At 39.7% G+C, this 20,249-nt stretch overlaps 1 protein-coding gene across 3 annotated transcripts in view; it reads right to left on the reverse strand.

Annotated features, from left to right (window-relative positions):
- Positions 1-193: 193 nt before the first annotated feature.
- The window catches only part of Kcnip4 (potassium voltage-gated channel interacting protein 4), a 505,370-nt gene continuing 485,314 nt past the window's right edge, over positions 194-20,249 (reverse strand). For all 3 annotated transcript variants that reach the window (XM_052734909.1, XM_052734908.1, XM_052734907.1), the window contains exons 5-8: positions 7,418-7,525; positions 5,531-5,635; positions 4,857-4,919; positions 194-1,663 (exon numbers count right to left, since the gene is read on the reverse strand). In XM_052734909.1, the coding sequence (XP_052590869.1) occupies positions 1,616-1,663; positions 4,857-4,919; positions 5,531-5,635; positions 7,418-7,525 (324 nt within the window). In that variant the 3' untranslated portion in view covers positions 194-1,615. The remainder of the gene's footprint in view (positions 1,664-4,856; positions 4,920-5,530; positions 5,636-7,417; positions 7,526-20,249) is intronic.

A 20,249-nucleotide genomic window follows, 5' to 3' on the forward strand; every position in this document is an offset into this window, starting at 1 on the left:
TCCTGGGTCCTCCCTTTCCTCAGATCTATAGTACCTTGTCACATTCTCAGACCTTGCTTGCTATAGCAGCTGCCTGACCTCTGTCTTGCTTTGCGTTTTCTCTGTAGGCAGCACTACCCAAAGAAAGTGACAGTCTAAATCTAGTAATTGAGTTTAAAACTTGCTAGAACATAAAGACCCATGGCAGACACAGTAGAGTAATAAACACTTTATTTTGCTTTTATTTTCCCTTTTGAGATACAAAATGTGCACATTGAGTTTACACAAACACGCGATGGCAGATTTCAGTGTACATGTACTGTACTACTCTTAATTCCTACACTGGTGATGGCAGGGCAGCTTTCAACATCCTATCTCTACACCAGAATAGATACCTGATTTATTGTTGCAGACAGTCGCAAATTTTCTCCTCCTGTATCCTCTTGGTACTTGTGATATTTCTACACAAGGAAAGGTGTGTGTATCTATAGTACTGCTGTGGCAACTCTACAGTTTTGGCTTAAGATCACGGAAATGAATCTGAATCCTTTAAGTTCTATGATGAGCTAAATCATAATGCAATTCAGATGAACTGTTTAATGTTTGTAATCATTTTCTATACAGTCTTATGTGTAATTTCCAATATGATAGAATCACTGGTGTTTTCAAAGAATATTTTGCTTGATATTCATTCTTGGTGCCTTTGGGGCAGTCAAGGATTCTCTGTCCCTGAATGGCTTATAATAAACATGCTGTGAGAACATTAGGGAATTTGGGGGTGGCTAGAATTGCTCTTTACTGCTGTTAGGGTTGCTTGCTAATAAGTATCACTAGGTTTTGGAGGACAGACATCCGGACCCTTTGCAAGTCTGTAAACATCCTTGGTTTGTATGACACTTTGAATTTCTATTTCATGACACAATACAAAACAGTTTACATGTAAGATCAAACAGGTCCAAAGGTACGTGGATTATGTAGAGCCTTGGCTTTAATATGGAAAATTAACAAATACTAAAATAATTTTCTTAGGTATATGCTAACATCTGATAATAAACTAATTTTTTAGATGTTCTTTAAAAAATGCCAAATACATTAATGACTTTAACAGCAGGTGGAGAAGCCATAGAAATTGGGACTGTGTTTTTGGTCTTTTTTAAATTTCAATAATCTTTATTCATTTTTCAGTGGCAGGTGATTCTAATTAAATGAAAGTTCATTGACTTTCTAGAAAGTAATTGCAGATGTAAATATCTTAGAAAACCATTTAAAATCCAGGACTGAACATATACAAAGGAGTAGGAAGACCCACTTGTGTTTTAAAATCACTGAACTGTGAAAGCCTCAGTAATACGTGACTAAGGATCAAAACTATTCCAGATTCTGTGCCTTTTGAATATTCTCAGAGTCTGAAACGAGTGAACACATTTCATGACCCCATTGATGTTGTGGAGAAGATGCAGACTTGGAACTGGAAAACTTAAATCTTTTTAGGAGGGGTTATTTTATATTAAATCAAAGCTGTTTGCATAATATGCCTCAGTGTAAAGCTGAGCAATCTATGCTAGAAGGGGTGGCTCCAACTTGTAAGTGTGTAGAGAGGTTCACATTCCCTCTTCAGCGAGGATGCGCTGACATGTTAGATCACGTTCTCAAAGAGCTGCATGGAGCGCATTATGTTTTCATCCTGTAAGGGAGAAACAGAAGGAGTTTATCTGCTGTGTTTATAATGGAAAGTACTGCTGTACCCCCTAAGTATGGCTTTTGCCCTTCCTCTGCTGCTCTGTGTGGGCCAATGTGTCTGTTCTCCATTCTGTACAGATAAACACAAGGTTCCATTTTATGCTTTCCTGAGTATGCCTTTAGATATTTCATTTAGGTCTTAATTGGTACTAGACCAGGGTATTTCTCAAATGATGTCAGAATCAAAACAATGAATGAGATGGCTAATGGTGGTTGTTAACTGCACATGGGATCTACTAAAACAAGCTGCTGGGCAGTCCTGGGATGGATTTAATGGATCAAATTACTTGAAACAGGAAGAACCACTTTAAATGTGGGTGGTATAAGGACATGGAAGAAGAAAACTTTGCTTTTTGCCTGCTTGCTTTTACTCCTGCTGGCTAGTTGATCTATCCCATTGTTATTGTATTCCTTTGCTAATATTAGAATCAACTTCTTCAAAATTTCCACATAGATTGAAGGTCGGCAGCTCCTCGGTAGTCTTTTGTGCTCCAGCACCAGATTGAGACTGTGTAGACATGCAGCCAGTGAACTGAAGAACTACAGATTCTCAGGCTCTCCATTGTGAGACAGCCATTCATAAACTACTGAAATTGCATTCTGTAAGCCAATCTAGTAACCCCCTTTCTCTCCATATATATATATATATATATATATATATATATAATATCCATTGTATCAGTTTTCCTCCTTTAGAGAACCTCAATGGTGAGCTTCAAGAAATTATCCAAGCAGAAGAGATGGGAACTTTGGCATTTTAGGTAGATTGTAAGCCAAAGCACAGAAAGTCTACAAATATCCATGTTCTAGGACAGAATAATGAATATGCTTACAGCCATTTTGCCTTTTTAGCTGTTAGTGATTGCTAAATCTGTATGGCCTGTGGGAGTCTTTAAAACTGAATCGATTCTGAATGCCAGAGAAATGATTGGTGAGGAGAAACCATTGTACAGTGGCTGGGCTCGGCTTAGCCTGTTCCTTAGAAATGAGCTACACTGACAGACTGGGCTGTTGAGGGGCACGTCTGCACTGTTGGTAAACACTGGCAGTGAGCCATGTGGATTGGGGGTGAGTCACAGCTGGAGCACTGGTGGTGCCACTCCCCCAACTGAGTTATGTCACCACTAAGTGGGTCGATGTCACCACTTTATATCTTCCAGAGATGTTGACTTTGAGAGTTGAGTTGAGAAGCAAGCGGGCATCAGGAAAGTTGAAATTGAACCATTAAAAGAGGGGAAAACCCCAGCAAATATGTGTCCATGTTTATTTATAATTATAGCTCTACTCGTGCATGGAGTTGAATGACTCTAGGTGAGCTAAGTCTAGATTTCCAGGCAACACGTAACTACTAGATTTCTCTAAGAACTTTTCTCTCTTTAGTTCTATAAGTGGGGACAATTATTGGGTTCAGCCAAAATGCTACTTTTTGTCCATGTATATTAAATCAATGATACTTTGTAGAGGACCTGAATTCGATCCCTGAAACTCACAATGGGAAAAGAAAGAACCAACTCTTTTTGTTGTTGTTGTTGTTGTTGTTTTGTTGTTGTTTGTTTTCTCAAGACAGGGTTTCTCTGTGTAGCTTTGCGCCTTTCCTGGAACTCACTCTGTAGCCCAGGCTGGCCTCGAACTCACAGAGATCCGCCTGCCTCTACCTCTTGAGTGCTGGGATTAAAGGCGTGTGTCACCACCGCCCAGCAAAGAACGAACTCTTGCAAGTTGTCTCTAACCTCCAAATGTGTGCCATGGCATGTTCCTTCCTCACAACATACATACAATTTTAAATTAACTGAACTGGCTTGCCCCAGAGATCAGACCGGTGAATACCCTAACTGTCATCACAAAACTTTTCTCCAATGACTGATGGAGGCAGATGCAGAGATCCACAGCCAATCACTAGACAGAGCTCCAGGTGTCCGGTCAAAGAGAGAGGAGAGGGATTCTATGAGCAAGTGCATCAGGATCATGATGGGGAAACATGCAGGGATGAACAAACCAAACTAGTGGCAACTCATGAATGTTGAATCAATTGCTGTGGAGCCTACATGGGACTGGGCTAGGCCCTCTGCATGGTGAGACAGTTGTGTAGTTTGATCTGCTTGGGAGGCCCCCTGGCTATCAGAATCCATCTCTGGTGCATGAGTGGGCTTTGTGGAGCCCACTACCTAGATGAGACACCTTGTGCAGCCTTGAGGCAGTGGGAAGGGCTTGGACTTGCCTCTACTGAATGTTCCTCCACATGGGAAGCCTTGCCTTCTTGTGGGAGGGAGTGGGGAATGGGTTGGGAGGGGAGGTTGGCAGGGGTGGGAGGAGGGAAGAGGGGGATCTTTGGTGTGTAAAATGAATGAAAAAAATTCCTTAATAAAAAAATAAAAAGACCAATACAAACTTCCATAGTTTGGGGCACTAGATTTCTAATTCTATGATGACACAATAAATAAACATAGCATTTTAAATGAACTATGTCTTGGAAAAAGTAAAGTTTCATTTTTTCATTATGTATATATGTGTATATATCTGCATGTGGGTATGTGAACACAAGCATGTAGGTGCCTGCAGAGTCCAGAGGAGGGTGTCAGATTCCATGGAGCTGTGAGATTCCTGATTTGGGAGCTGGGAACAGAACTCAAGTACTCTAAGAGGAGCAGCAAGTACTTTTAACCACCGAGCCACCTCTCCAGCTTCAGAAACAGTAATTTAAATCTATGTTTTTGCTTTTTGTTTGTTTGTTGTTTTTCTAGACAGGGTTTCTCTATGTAGCCTTGGCTGTGCTTGAAATCACTCTGTAGACCAGGCTGGCCTTGAGCTCTTAGAGATCTTCCAGCTCTGCCTCCTGAGTGCTGGGATTAAATACGTGCACCGCTACCACCACCCACCCAGCATCTATGTTTTTGTTTATCAGTAGTGAGTAGCCTCTGAAGGTTTCCACAAACAAAGGGAGTGCACGTGTAATTTTTGCCTCAGGATAGGCATGCTATCACATTGGATGTGCAAATAAATCTGCTTGTTTTCAGGTGAGAAGTTTGTCTCCTTATCTTGCTAAGCTTATGCACTGGATTTCTATTTTGCTCAGTTCATATTGGCTGTGCTCACTGTAGCTGATGCTAACAAAAGGGATAGTTCTTTTCCTTACTTACTTTTTGGCAACTTTCAATGAACTCATCTATGGTAACAACACCATCCTTATTTTTGTCCATCTTCTGTTGAGAAAGAAAAGAACAAAGCATTGTATTGGATTGCCTTTTGATTGCCTCCCCGTACCCAATAGGTTGAAACAGATAAGAATGTAGCACATCATATGTTCTGTGGGACAATTCCGTGCTAGGAGGAACTAGTGACATCCTACAATGGTGGGGCCAAATCAACCTAGGTTGTATCCTTTTCCATATAATCTGAAGCATGAGTCACTTAAACTGTTTTCTAAATATTACAGGATTCCTACAGTTCATGGAAATGTACAGTCTTGATTTTTTCATCTATAAAATGGGAGAGTAGTATCAAGAATTTGTTACTATTAACAGGAACTGCATGACAACACTTATGAAATAAGAGAATAGCTTATTCAGGATATAGTGACTTATGGAATTGCAATTGTCTTTAATAACAAATTCAAAAGCCCAAATTATGAAATTAAGATAGTATGTGTCCTATTGTTCTGTCCCTTGTAAGTAAACATTCTCCTTGCCATTTTTTTCTTCAAGGTGCTTTGCAAGTATCAATAAATCTATTCATAACTGCCATCCTTCCCTCCCTCCCTCCCTCCTTCCCTCACTCTCTCCCTCCCTTCCTCCCTCCCATCTTTCATTCCCACCTGGAAAAATGTCTCCACATGCTGTCGGGGAGCATCTTCCTTGAGGACAGGGTATGTGCATTTCCCCATCATGTCATATATTGCTTTCATTATGTCCAGCATTTCCTGAAATGGAAAGGCATTCATGTGAGGCTGCACACCAAGTGTGACGAAGCCCATCTAAGATGCATTAGGAGACTCTGTTCACAGTGGTCCATTTGCTTGTTTGTTTCTTAAGTTCTCTATGAGGTACCTTTTGGTTTGTCAGAAGCAAACAAACAGCTCCCAAAGCAGTAGAATCCAAAGGTAGCAATCAACTGAGATTTCAGTTTTGAAATGAAGTAGATTCCCATTTATCTCACTTGACTGGGAAAGGAATAGTCTGATTTAATGCTTTAATTCTCCAAACATGTAGAGACTTTGTTTTACTGAACTAGTACACTTTTATTGATTTCTACTTATTAGAAATGTTTTACATTTAGAACTAAAACTATTAATTACAACAAATTAGTAAAAGTTCTTGGAATTTTTTTAAATCACTTTTTCTTATTTTGGCTTTAACTGAAGAAGTCACACAAGAATATGAATTCAAATACTTTGACTAGAAAGCACCTTAACATTTCCTTAGCTTTTAAAGTAAAAACTATTTTTTGCCATGCCATTTTAATTTTATAAAAGGGAAAATAATATCTAATTACTTAAATATTCACATTTACTATTTGACATAAAACCCATCCTAGATTAAGCAGAGGATACAGTTCTATTTATATTTACTTTTGAGAGTATGGATTACATGATAAAGCAGTTTGTAAAAATGAGTGAAACTTTAAAAGATGTTTCTAACATAGGTAAGTATAAGACATAAGTAAGATGTAGGCAGAATTGATGAGCTGTATTAAACACAAAAAGGGATAGAACATTAGCACTGTATTCAGTTCTCAGTATTGATGAAAACAAAAAAAAATAGTTCAAATGGGAAGTACTAAGATTATTAACGTTCTCTAGGTTCCTCAGTGACCTTGAGGTACCTAGGCAATGAATATACCAAATGCTATACCAAATATACAAGAAGTGCATCTATTCATGAAGGCTTAAATTTAGCACTCCTTGATGACACCTAACCTAACACCATGTATCCTCAGCCCAAGAGACAACCAATGATTAATAAAGCAGTGGTGTCCTGGTACAATGAGTCTGTGTATCCCATAAGGCATGTTCATGTCACTGGTCCTGAGTACTTTTTCTCAAATGGGACCATTTGTTCAAAACTTCACTCTGGGGAAGATATTAATGCAGAGAGAAACACAGGCCTTATGACCATTAACTATGCCCAGACTTCCAGCAGAATGCTCTTTCAGTCTTATTAGCATCCTACACTAAGGGTGGCTACCTTCCCTCATCCCTTATTTCTTGCCTTTTCTCCTGCTGTTTTAAATCAATAAACCAGCATTTTAATTTGTGAATGTCTTTCATTGTCAGCTTACTTCCAATTGTTTCTGTTGAGCCCACCATTGTCCTGATCCACTCCTAACAAAGAGAAATACCTGGCAGCCATTGGGTGCTATAGCTTTGGTGGCTGTTGACTTTCTGGGAACCTTGCCCCCCAAACTATTGTCCACCTGACATGAGGAGGACTCTGCCATTCCCAAGGATCCCCATTTTTTCCATATTATCAACAGGAAGAAGGAGATATAATAATATGTTTTGTGTTTTCTTTGGAGATTTACTACAAATGAGTCCTTTCTGTTGCATTTTTTATTAGGATGTAGCCCATTTCTACCAGCATCACACAAAATATTTTTGATATCCTAAAATGTGATTTTTAAAGTAATCATTGAAATTGTTTAATATTTTGAAGCAAATCAAAACTATCTCGGAGGATAGCTAAATCAGTGTGCCATGTCTTACTTCTTTAGTGATGTAGCCATCTTTGTTTATGTCATACAAATTGAATGCCCAGTTGAGTTTTTCTTGTACTGTCCCTCGAAGCAAAATGGAAAGACCTTTGATGAAATCCTAAAAAGCAATAAAAATAGAACTTAGAATTTGATAAAATTCCCTCTTAATTAATGGTAGCAAAATTAACAACCCTCTGGATTTTGAACATGTTTCCAAAATTACTGATGTGCTTTTAGTCTTCAGTTCCTCAAGGCTCTTGGTAAGTATGAACTATGCCCTACTCTTCATCTAATTAGAAACTGAGTTAAATTAACCATGATACTAGAAATTGTACCTTTATGCATTAGTACCTAGATAGCAGAGTATGAGCACGTGTGCATGCATGCACATACACACACACAATTTTTAAAAGAAAAATTAATATCCATGAGTTATCCATAAGAAGCAGATAATCTGTGCTCTTTAAGTAGAAGTTGAACTATAATTGGCATGTGGGCAGTTGTAGAAAAAACTGGCGCCACAGTGCCTGGATGTAAAATAGCATCCCATTACTCTAATTTCATATTTATAAAAATGAGGACAATATCTCCCTCACAAAGATTTTATGATGATTGAAAGAGTTAAGATACCTTTACTAGTACCCGGAGAGGGCATTGGCCATGAAACTATACTCTGTGGAACTCTCGGCTAATGTTTCAATGGATTTGATCACAGTGGAAGGGAACCAGGTTAACCAGAGAAAATTCACATGTATTTGTTGTTATGTAAAGTAATGTCAGTATTACAATGTGATAAACTCAAGAGTGATAATCTCTTGATAGAAATGAAAAAGTGAGGGAAATCCAAAAGTTGCCCTTTGGGTGAACTTGAATTCTCTCTCCTTTTCAGGGTTCCATCATTTTATTGATGTTTTCCTGTCCCAGGTTTTATATAGTGTTTTTCTTTCTTTGGTGGTGCCTTTGGGGCAGTTAGCATGCATACAGTTCACAAATTAAAATTTATGTAAGATGTCTGGTGGAAAGTCCCCCAATTCCCAAACTGAAATTAGCTATTTCTATTCCAACAAATTTTTATCACTATGTATGATATATTTATTTATATGCACTCCCCTTTTCTTTATATAAATGATAGCTTAATATGCTGATCTGCACTGAATTTTCCCTCAGTTTATCCAAAATGAAATACGGAAAGAGAGCTCTTTAACAAAATGAGGACTCTTGTCCCTTGCCTTCTTAGTAAAAGGGATATTCCATTTGGCTTTGTTTCTATTTAGTGGTCCATGCAGCAATAGAGAAGTCCTGGCTCTAGTGATAGAACATGGCCTGTCACCTCTGGCCAAGAGCATCATATTTGTGGCTGAAATATTATTGAACCTAGTCCAGGTCTGAGTGATTCTGAGGTTCTTGGACTCTTGTAAGGAATGCTAACAAGGTTAGAAGTGTTCTTTCCTGCATGAGAGGAACAGTCAATTGCCAAGTCCAAGGGCTGCTGATAGCATCTTGCTAACAAACTGGGCCAGTCTTAGTGTACAGTCAGAGCCGTGTCTGGCCTTTTCATTCCTGTGAGCCAATAAAGATCACACTGTTGTCACCAGTTATTCTATGATTTCTAATGCTATTAGGGAAAGTACTCCTTTCATGCATACCTTCCTCTTAAGTTCTAAGCATCTTGAGCAGACTTACATTAAACAGTGGCTATCGTCCAAGGTCCTTTGGCTGGAGAAAGATTCCTGCCCTAACTCTGTGACAGAGAAGGGGGAGAGCAAAATAGCCCAGGAGTAAAACTATCTTTTTATTAAAATAGCTAGAGCTAAACCACTTCCAACAGGATTACTGCTCTTTATCCTGTGTTATAAAAATGCCTGAGGGGGAAAGATTAGAAACTGCTGCTGATGACCTCAGTTTCCCTAGTCAGTTTCTTCTGGATGTCTATAAGCTCTCAATTTGATGATACTACTTTCCTGGTGTTACTTGTCCTTATACTTGGACGCCCTGCCCAAGGGGACTCTGTTCTGCCCAGGAGTCCCTATCAGGACATTCAGTTACTTGACTTAACGAGGCTTCTTCAGTTGATTTCTGCTGCAGGTTTTTAGAGCCCAATTTGATTCTCTCTCCCCCTCCTCTCTCTCTGTATTATATTTGGCTTATTGTATACTTGATAAACTCATTCATAACCAAAAGTATAACTGTTGTAGATCCTTCTCTGGAAGACAGCAAGGTCTGATATGGTAATAACCTGGTCTTGCTCAGCAGTGGCCTTTCATCTGACAGCCCTTTACACAGTTACCCAGAGGATTAGTTATTCTTAACTTCTATCAGTCAAAGACCACCCTGGCTGAGAATGACCCATCGTGAGGTAGCTGCAACCAAGTCCAGATGGGAAACATTAAATGACTCACTAAAGGTTACAAATGTGACAGCCTTGGTGCAGAAAGTCATAAATATGCTTGTGTGTGCTGTGACTTGTTGTCCTTGCATGGTTTTATAGGAACTTTATAAAGTACTGATTTTCTCTAACATGACCTTTTAAGTAGGTCAAATTTCCACAGTACTTGTACTCTTACTTAAAATATTTGGAAGACGAAATTTCAGGAACTAACTGAATACAGATATATGCATATGTTTAACAAGATTATAGTGTAACTTTATCCTATAGAAGAGATGGCTTACTAATTTTGACTGAAACATAGCAATATCTTGTTTTTTTCCAACATAATGTTATTTGGGAATTTCATATAATGCACCTTGATCTCACACTCACTTCCCAGTCCTTCCAGGTTTATCCCCTCTTGTGTCCTTCCCCTCAAAAAAAAGGAGAAAAAAGGTCTGATACGTGTTGCCCATATACTCACTGGAGCATGGTCAAACTCCAGTGACCAGCCATTAAAGAAAACTGAGTCCTTCTTCACCCACACCCCTGCCAGAAGCCATCAGCTGTGAAAAGCTACACTTCAACATCCTTACCACAATTTCTAGGAATTCTCTTTGATGGCTTCCTGTCTAGGCTGTTGCTTTTTGTGGGTAGGAGATGGGAGTAGAAGTTGTCACAGAAGCCTGTATCTCTCTTTCTTGCTGAGATGATGCCACCCACAAGCTGAGAAGAATGGGCAGCCAAATTCCAACAATACTAGCAATGTCCAGAATTCAAAATCCTGAATTCAAGTTTATCTGGTACATGGAATGCTCGCACTGAATGTGAGGTCGAGATGTAGGTCTTGTGTCCATCCTACTTCACAATGAGTCTGTCAGATATGCTAAGCCTGTAGGCCAAAGATGATGCCCCAACGTTCAGAGAAATCTTGGATGACTGTCCAGGAAGCTGGCTGTTTCTGTCATAACTCACATTTTTTGGAAGTGATTTGTTTGCACTTCCTGTTTTCTAGACAATATTATTTCCTCCTCAGGTCTCTGAGGGAGTTGACTATTAGACAGCTGTAGTTACAGTTTTCCTTGTTAAGAAATTCACAAAAGAAACTCACTAAGAGATGTTAAGTGTATAATACTGAAAGACATCATAAGATAGTTTTCTGTTGGTAATACAAGGTAGGATAGAAAGTGAATTAGGTACATTTTGGACTCACTAAAGTAGGATAGATAATGGAATATTTTCTCTGAATTTGTCAAATGCAAATGGACTAGACATTGTTGATGTATTTATTGCTTGTATATATTGTATGTAGTTATTGTACTTATTATATATAGTTTTGTTATATTAGTTATAACTTTTTTATGTTTTATTTTAGACAAAAAAGGGGGCAATGTGGTGATATTTTATTTGTGCTCTAATAAAATAAAAGTTGCCTGGAGATCAGAGGAAAAAGCCATTCATTATAAGTAAACATGAAAGTCATGCAATGTTAGCACACTCCTTTAATCCTATCACTTGGGAGGCAGGGATCTGTCTGAATCTATGTGAGTTCAAGGTCACACTGGGAACAGAGCCAGGCGTGGTGGCACACAGCTTAAATTCCAACTCTAGTTAACCATGGTGGTGTAGAGGTCTGTACAGACAGTTGGGAAGTGACAGAGCTGGGCAGGAAGAGGAAGTGATGTAGCTGGACAGAGAGAGCAAATCAGATGGCAAAACAGCAAGGCATATAGGTGTGGGTAGACAGGAAATATCTCGTTTTTGGAAGTTGCAGAGTTGGTGAGGTAAGGTTAGCTGTGGCTATTCCTATTCCTCTGATCTCTCTCAGGCTTTAACCCCAATTTCTGGCTCTGAATTTTTTTATTTAAGAAGACCATTTAGAATTTGTCTATACTTTCTTTAACTGTGAGTCTGCAGTCATTGTTACTACTGCAAATGTAGCTTCCTTGCCCTTTACAGTCAGTAGGAGCATGGATCATAGACTTCAACATGGTTTCTGGCCACAGCACAGACCATGCACATCCACATAGCCTCCAGTATCAGCATGTACCACAGACCTCAGAATGCTGTCTGGTGGTGGTACAAACCACAGACATCAACATGGCCCTCTGCCACGGCACAGACCATAGACATCATCATGGTCCTCAGTGGTAGCATATGCTACAGACATCAACATGGCCTCTGGGGGCATGGGCCACTGACACTAATATGGTTCCCAGCTGCAGTCCAGCCCATGGATATGCACATTGCTTCAGGCAACAGCATAAACCATGGACATTCACTTTGCCTTTGGTGGTAACAGATGACGGATATCAATGTTGGCTTCTTCAGGAACACAGACCACAGACCATGGCCTCTGACCATGGACCTCAACATGGTCTCTGGTGGCAATTCAGACCATGGATATCAATACAACCTTCAGCTGCTTCATGGACCACAGATACAGTCATGGCCCTTGGTTGCAGCACAGATCATGGACATTCACCTGGCCTTCAGTGGTATTACTGGCCACCAACATCAACCCCAACCCCCACATAGCCTCATTGGCAGCATGGACCATGAACATCAACATGACCCCCAGTGGCAGCAAGGGCCCAACATGGACCTTGGCAGCAGCACAGGCCACAGACATTAACATGACCAAGCAGCAATACGGGTCACACACCTGCACCTCCACAACAGTGACCATGCACATCAACACAACCTCCAACTGCAGTAGGACCACTGGCCCCAACATGACATTCTGCAGCAACCTGGATCATGAACTGCTGTGAGATGTTCTGTGTGGCAAATATGTTAATAAATAAAACACTGATTGGCCAGTAGCCAGAGAGGAAGTATAGGCAGGACTAACAGAGAGGAGAATTAAGGGAACAGGAAGGGAAGGAGGGGACTGCCTGAAGCTGCCGCCAGGAAGCTGCAAGGAAGATGTAAGGTACCAGTAAGCTACGAGCCACATGGCAAAGTATAGATTAATAGAAATGGGCTGAATATAAGAGTAAGAGCTAGACAATGATAGGCCTGAGCTAATGACCAAGCAGTTTAAATAATATAAGCGTCTGTATGTTTATTTTATAAGTGGGCTAAGGGACTTCCGGGGTTTGGCAGGACCCGGAGAAAAATTCTCCAGCTACAATGAACACTAACATTTCCTCCTGGGGTAGCACAGATTAAGGGCATCCACCTGGCCTCTGTGGGAGCATGGGCCTCCAACATTGACATGGCCTCCAGGAGCAGTCCAGACCATGGATGGACATCCACATGAACCTCAGAATTTTACATGGCCTGTGGCAGCAGCATGGAGCAAGGAGGTCTCTTAAGGAGGTTCAATCCAGAAAATGAACCATTTTTCATCTTGGACATCATGTCATTGCTCAGAGCCAGGGTGTTCATGCTGCTGGGCAGCATGTTAATGAGCTGCATGTGTACAAGCTCCAGGCTGCTGCATACCACCCTGCCAACTCCACCATTGACCTTGCCCTTCTCTCCCTCCTGTCACTGCCATCTCTAGTTCCATGTCTCTCCACAGAGCATGCACTGTGGGAGGCCAGCTGTGAGACCAGCTCCCACAACTTCCCCCAGGGTACTCTTGAGAAGTGAGGGATAAGGGATTCAGATAGAAGGATAGAGGGGAGAGAAACAGATAGAAACACAGGATAGTCTTGGGAAGGCCTGGATCCTTAGCCACAGGTCCCTCCTGTCTCTTCTAAGGACTTTTTATAGGAATGCCAAGGGGTGGAGCAAAAGACCTCCCCCATCTCAGCCAAGTACAGACCGTTTCCAATCACCTGGCAACTACACATGTGGTCAAGCAATCATCTAAATGCAGCCCTGCTGGGTGAAGCAAGCTCAGATCTCATTAGGAAACCTTTGTGGGCCTCCACAATGTACCACTCTGTTCTTCCATCTTTTCCACCTCTCCATTACATATTCTTTTGATGAAATGACACTGGAAACTGCATTGCGTCGTACATTATATTTTTTGCCCAAAAAGATTTACATGAAAATATTCATTGCAAGCAGTCATTGGTCTGGTTCAATGTAAATACTGTAAATACTGGACCATCACTGAGATTCATCATGGCTGTCCTGCTGTTGTCCAGAGTCAGAGTGATCTTGCAGCTAGGCAGGGCATCAGGGGGCAGGTTATGTGAGAGCTCCAGGCTGCCACACATCCTGGCCTTTGTACTTGTAGCCTGCAGGCAGGACCACTACCCATGCCCTCAGTCTCCCAGTAGTGCAAGCAGGGTGGGCTACAGCCACAGAGGCTTCATGCTCGGGGTGGCCCTAAACGGTAATGATATCTGGTTCTGCCGGACCAGCTCCTTCACACAGCTTGATGACTGAGTTGATGTTAGGTTGGACCTACTCAAAGCACTGGGTCTGAGACTCGATGGCAGCATAGCTGGCCGGTCTGCTTAGGCCTTCCAGGCGGTATCTGCCTGTGTGGGACTTCTAGGTGGAGTAGTATCTTTTTAAAAAATTAGTGCCTTAGAACGTGATTATAGCTACTCTACACTAAATTAGAAGTTCTTCGATTTAGCCTTGCTGGTGACCTTTAAGGATTTGATAAATGTTAAACAGTATTCATAAATGTGTACAATAAATACATTAAGAAATATAATACATAATTATATAAAAACTGTACTGGAAAATACTCTAAGTATACATAAGTCTAACATCTACTAATATTACATATTTCCACTCTATATTTTCTCACATACATGTGAGCATGTATTTATAATAAAAGCCATAATATTATCTTAAATACATTATAGATATTGTATATATTTTATACCATATGCATATGTTAAATATGATCTATAAAATGGTGCACAATATCTCATTGTTGCAATTAAATATTTACCAACCACATCACATATTATTTGGTATGTTTAATTTATTACAAGTATTTTGCCACATCACTGAAAATCCTTCATGACATCATTGAAGTAATTGTATGGTTGACTCAGAAAAAAAATATATCATATTTACCAAAAAGGAATAATTTTCTGTTTTGATATAATAATGTAGTCACATGCCTTCTGAATGTTTTGAATCACAGTAAGAATCATTTTAAACCCATTTTTAGAAAGGTTTCTTTTTTATTATATGATCTGGTGTTTTGTCAGCATGGATGTCTGGGGAGCACTTGCATTCACTGGCCTTTGGAGGCCAGAAGTGGGAATTGGCTCCCCTGGAACTGAAGTTACAGACAGTTGTGAGCCTCCATATGGGTGTTGAGAACTGAACCCCTGGTCCTCTGGAAGAGCAACCAGTGTTCTTAACTGCTGAGTCATCTCTCCAGCCCCCAAGAATCATGTTTTAAATAGCAATCCACCACCACACAGAGAGATACAAACACACATTAATGGAAATGTAATTTTATGCAACCATGGACCAGAACTTGAAGTTATTGTGATGCTATTCTCCTTCCATTTTCCCCTCACCATTTTTCTAACATGTTATGGTCACTGAACTCTAATTTCAGTACCTCCATGGCTTCAATTTGAAGTTTGCCCATTGAATAGTGACATGGATGTAAAAACAACTCCTCTCAGTACTTCCTATTGTTGAATATGTAAATTAATTCAAATGTTTCCTTTTTAGAAATGATTCTGCAGCAAACGTTTTTCTCTGTTTCTCACAGTTCTGTCTTGTTTTCATAAGGAAGAAGAACTTGTGGGTAAGGGGTCCTAAGACACAGAAATTAAATGCAATAATGACTAGAGAGTGCTAATGTGAGGGCTGTCTGGGTTAGCAGCTCTCTGGGTTGGGTTATGCCAGCTGCTCATGTCGCCTGAGGAATGCATACTACTGTCCTGTTGTATTTCCTTTATGCATGGGTGCTCAGGGATGTGACAGAATCAGAATCACAGCACAGAGCTTGAAACAACAGTATTGCAAGCTGAACCAGACATCTGATTCAAATTCCAGACTTCCCTTTTAGCTTGGACTGAAGCCGAGGCCTCTGGTCATGTAGATTATCAAGCTACAAACATGTGCTTCACAATCGTTGCTGGCTCTGTAGGAGAAAATTGTGGGGTGACATGAACGAGAGGCTCCATTCCATTTCAGTTTCTTACGAGTGACATTACAGAACATTTAGAGGTGTCAGGAATTCATAGTTTTGTTTGTTTATTTGTTTGTTTCTTTTTGGCTTTTAAGAGAGGGTTTCTCCATGTAGCTCTGACTGGCTTGGAACTCACTTTGTAGAGCAAGCTGGCCTCAAATTCACAGAGATCCACCTGCCTCTGCTTCCCAAGTGCTAAGATTAAAGGCGTGCACTACCATAGACTGGCAGGCATTCATAATTCTTTACATGAATGAATGAATAAATTAGAAAATGGACTTCTGAATGTCAGCAGACTCAGTTGGTGTATATGCGTCCTGACATAAAAGCTATTGGAAGACAGGAGAATCTAAAAGGGGCTCTTGAATAATCGTTCTATGTCCAGGGTCACAATCTCAGGCTGAGAGCCACACATACTGAGTTCAAATCATGGAGACTGAACAGATTATAACCACAACCCTTGACCTTACTAGCACTGAGAATTTTTTGTGTGACATAATTTTCTATGCTCCTTAGACACACATTTTAGTCTCAACAGCTTTAAATGGAGGTACGTCAAAGGGACAACAGAGTCAAGCAAAACATTTCTTCTTGACTACAATAGAACAGGATCAGCAACAGTTTAAGTAGGGTCACAGCAGCTTTTCATGCAAGATATAAAATAAATACCCATGAGCCCATAGTGATAGAAGTAAGTGTTGCATTTATTGATTACTTCCTGGAGCCAGAAGGACAGATTGTCCACGCAGAATTCCAAATGACAAAGTTACCTCCTGTGCTGCCCTTTCATGTGCTTGATGCACAATGACTTCTTTCTAAAGAGCATTATGTTGCAAATGGGGAGACACTGTACTAGGAAATTTGACAAATGCCATTTTAGGCAGTCAAGCAAGGTCAGTATCAACAGTCATAAATCATTTTGACAGTCTGAACTCATTCTATGTGATAAAATAGCCCTTTCCTGCTGCGCTCTTCAGTTCCCAAACCAATAACCCCAGTTTAATCATGAGCGAACCATCATACAAATCTGAACTGAAGGACATTCTACCAAACACCTGAGCAATACTTCCTCAAAACTGTCAAGCTGGTTACAAACAAGGCAAGCCTAAGAAACTGCCAGTGTTAACAAGAGGCTAAGGCGACAACATGATGTCTAAATGAAATGTGGGCAGGGCTAAACGAAATGCCATCTTAAATGAGGTACTGGGTCAGAAAAAGGACATCCAGTAAAGCCCGAAGAAATCTGAATATAGCGTGGAATTTAGTTAATGATAATGTGTCCATATTAATTCATGAACTGGAGCAAGCATACTTGATTAAACTATGATACAACAGAGGAAACTGCATGTCACATGGGATTTCTGTGCTACCTGCATCCGTATGTAAGTGTAAAACACAGCTAATAGTAACCAGTTATCGAATGAGTTAAAAAGAAGAGATTGGTCACCAGGCCATGGGAACAGTTATAGTTGTTCATTGTATGTATATTTCTCTTGTCCTGTTATGCTCTTTTGTTTCAAAAATTTCAGTGACTATGAAGGCCTTTGCTGTCAGGAAGTCACAGGACATGCACTTGGAGGTGACAGGAAGTGGAGGGAGAGCATCCGGGCCATGAGGTGCTGGACCTCTGATGTTAGTAAAGGAGGAAGTTGAAATGATGGGATGACAAGAAAAGCTGAACTACACAAAGCAGGACCCCAGTCCTGGGGAATCCACAGAATGTTTCCACGGGGCCCAGGTGAGGAAGACTCACACTGAAAAGAGGTGGGTGTCTACAGAAATTAGTCACAAACTTGGTGGGCACAACTTACACCATGGCAAGCAGTTTTTCCTATTTTGTTCACTACTGCCTCTAGCATGCTGAAAGGTGTTTGACATAGTGTGCTTGAGGGGTATTTGTAAAATGAATAAATGAAACTGACCAATATCTAGGGATACCTTCAGTGAGAGCAGAAGCCCCTGGAATGATCAGAAAACAACAATAATAGAATTCTGTACCAAGAAGAAATTGTGTGTGTGTGTGTGTGTGTGTGTGTGTGTGTGTGTGTGTGTGTGTGTGAATGAAACAGAAAGATTAATACATTTGATAAAAATGGGATTCTATAGCAATAAAAAACATTGCCTAAAATAACTCCCTCCTGACATTTCAAAGAAAATAGCTATGCCATTTAGCAAAATGGCACATCTAAAAAGTTTTTCCATAAACTTAACTGATATTTGTATGAAAATATTTTTAGTCAACACTGTGAATAACAGAGCTATTAGTTTGGGGTAATGCCTTGACTGACTACCTCCAGGGGGTGCCGCTCATATCATTTTCCATGGGAATTGAGTTATCTACAAATAGCATTTCCTTCCAGCTCTAACTCATCAATTACCTGTAATAGCAATTGTATGTGTTTTAGAATTATTCTGACAGAAAGAACATTTCAACTCAGCTTCAATAACATGAGCAATCTGGGAAATTCTCAGCAATGTGAGTTACCTGGTAGTGATTGTGTTTGGTAGAATGGACTATAATGGGCTGCCTGATTTGCAAAATCAAAAATATTTGGTACTTTACAGGACAGTTTGCTGGCTGCCCATTAAGACCCCAGGTTTTAGAGGCTGTGCTCCAGATGAATAACATTCACTTCTGATTCCCTCTCAATTATCCAAATGACTGAACAAGTCAGCCTTTCATACATCGTGGTTTTTGTCTCTAACATATAGTGAAGTGCACAAAACTTTCATTTTCTGTTTGATTAATTTAAAAATTATGAACTGAAGAATACATATTGGGAAGGTGGGAGAAATGCTGAAAGTTAGTGCTATAAATTTATTTTGGGGAGTCCTAGTGCCAAAGCTTGAACTAAACTAACATGCTTGTTTATCTATCTATCTATCTATCTATCTATCTATCTATCTATCTATCTATCTATCTATCTATCATCTATCTACCAACATATCTATCATCTATCTATCTCTTACCTATGATCTATCAGTTTATTTATCTATCAGTCATCATCTGTCTCCTATATATCCTCTGTTTATCTACCATCTAGCTACCTATCTACATATTATCACCATCTATTACCTTAATCAAAAGATACTAAAAGCTTTACCAGTGATTGCAAAATAAGAGATAATTTATAACTTATACACCATGAAATAAAGCAAAGGGGTCTCTGATTCATCAAGAATCTAGGTACCATTTATATGCTGAAAGGTCTTCTGAAATACTTGATGTTGCAATCTCCACAGAGGAGATTGGATGGAAAATTATTCCCACCACTCCCTGTTTATAAAACCTCAGTTAAACCCCACCTCAGTACAGGAGAGTCTGGGAACAACCCAAGCATGTGCTCACTGAGTACATGGATAGCAATGGCCAACAGCTGCTGTGGCTTTTATCATATTTTGTTGGATATATATAACACATTTGATTATAGTTTAGTGTAGACTTTGTTGGAGACATTAATACTATGCATGCGCTTTATGTATATACATTATCTATCAGTTATCTATTCATTTATGTTGTTAAAATTCTAAAGTCTAAAGTCTCTTTAAAGACAAAGTTCAACCAGCTATGGGGATTTCAGGTGCAAGATGTATATAAGGTTGGAGAACTGTATGTGTGCCAACCACTGTTTGAGGCCAGGCAGCCTGAGTTTGAATCTTGAGTGTTATACATTCTACCTCCATAACCATGGCAAGATATTTAACTTTGTGACTCCCCTTTCTCATTTGCTAAAAGGAGATAACCATAGTACACAGAAGGGTTACAGAAATTAATGTTATGTAATTAACTCAATAAAATGCCTAAAATAATGAAAGCTAAATAAGCATGGGTTTGTTTTTATCACTGAGTAGCTATTGTTACTAACATTTAAGCACTTTAATACAGTAAATGTTATTTTAATGAGAATAAAAATCTGTCATAATGTCACAGGGTAGTTATCTAGGTCTTTGCCTGAATATGTTTAACTATTCTAGATTACTGTGTCATCTATTGTAATGTGATGATAAATGCCGGAATTAATTACCTTTATTAGAAAATGCCTAAAGTAATAAATGCTATAGCTAAAAATCTAGTAAATATTGAGCATTTATTTGGTGGCAGGCTCAGAACCAAACCCACCACTCCTATTATAATTTTTCCATCTGTATGCTAACCTGTGAATTTGCATCACTGCTGGGGTTGTAGTGATATGAATATTAAGGACTAGAGGGTTTAAATACTAAATCTAGGGTTCCACAGCCACTTGACAGCAAGAAGGAGGTTGAATCCAGTCATAATCAAAACCATGTCCCCTCTGACTTGTTAATTCTGCCATTCACCTTTAAGCAAATACTATCAATCTTCCATTTTCCATTTATCTCAAAATCATAATAATCTGTTGCTGTTGGTTGTTGCTATTA

Source organism: Peromyscus californicus, unplaced genomic scaffold, assembly GCF_007827085.1.
Source record: "Peromyscus californicus insignis strain IS unplaced genomic scaffold, ASM782708v3 Scaffold_13__1_contigs__length_99412109, whole genome shotgun sequence".
Classification (NCBI taxonomy): Eukaryota; Metazoa; Chordata; class Mammalia; order Rodentia; family Cricetidae; genus Peromyscus; species Peromyscus californicus.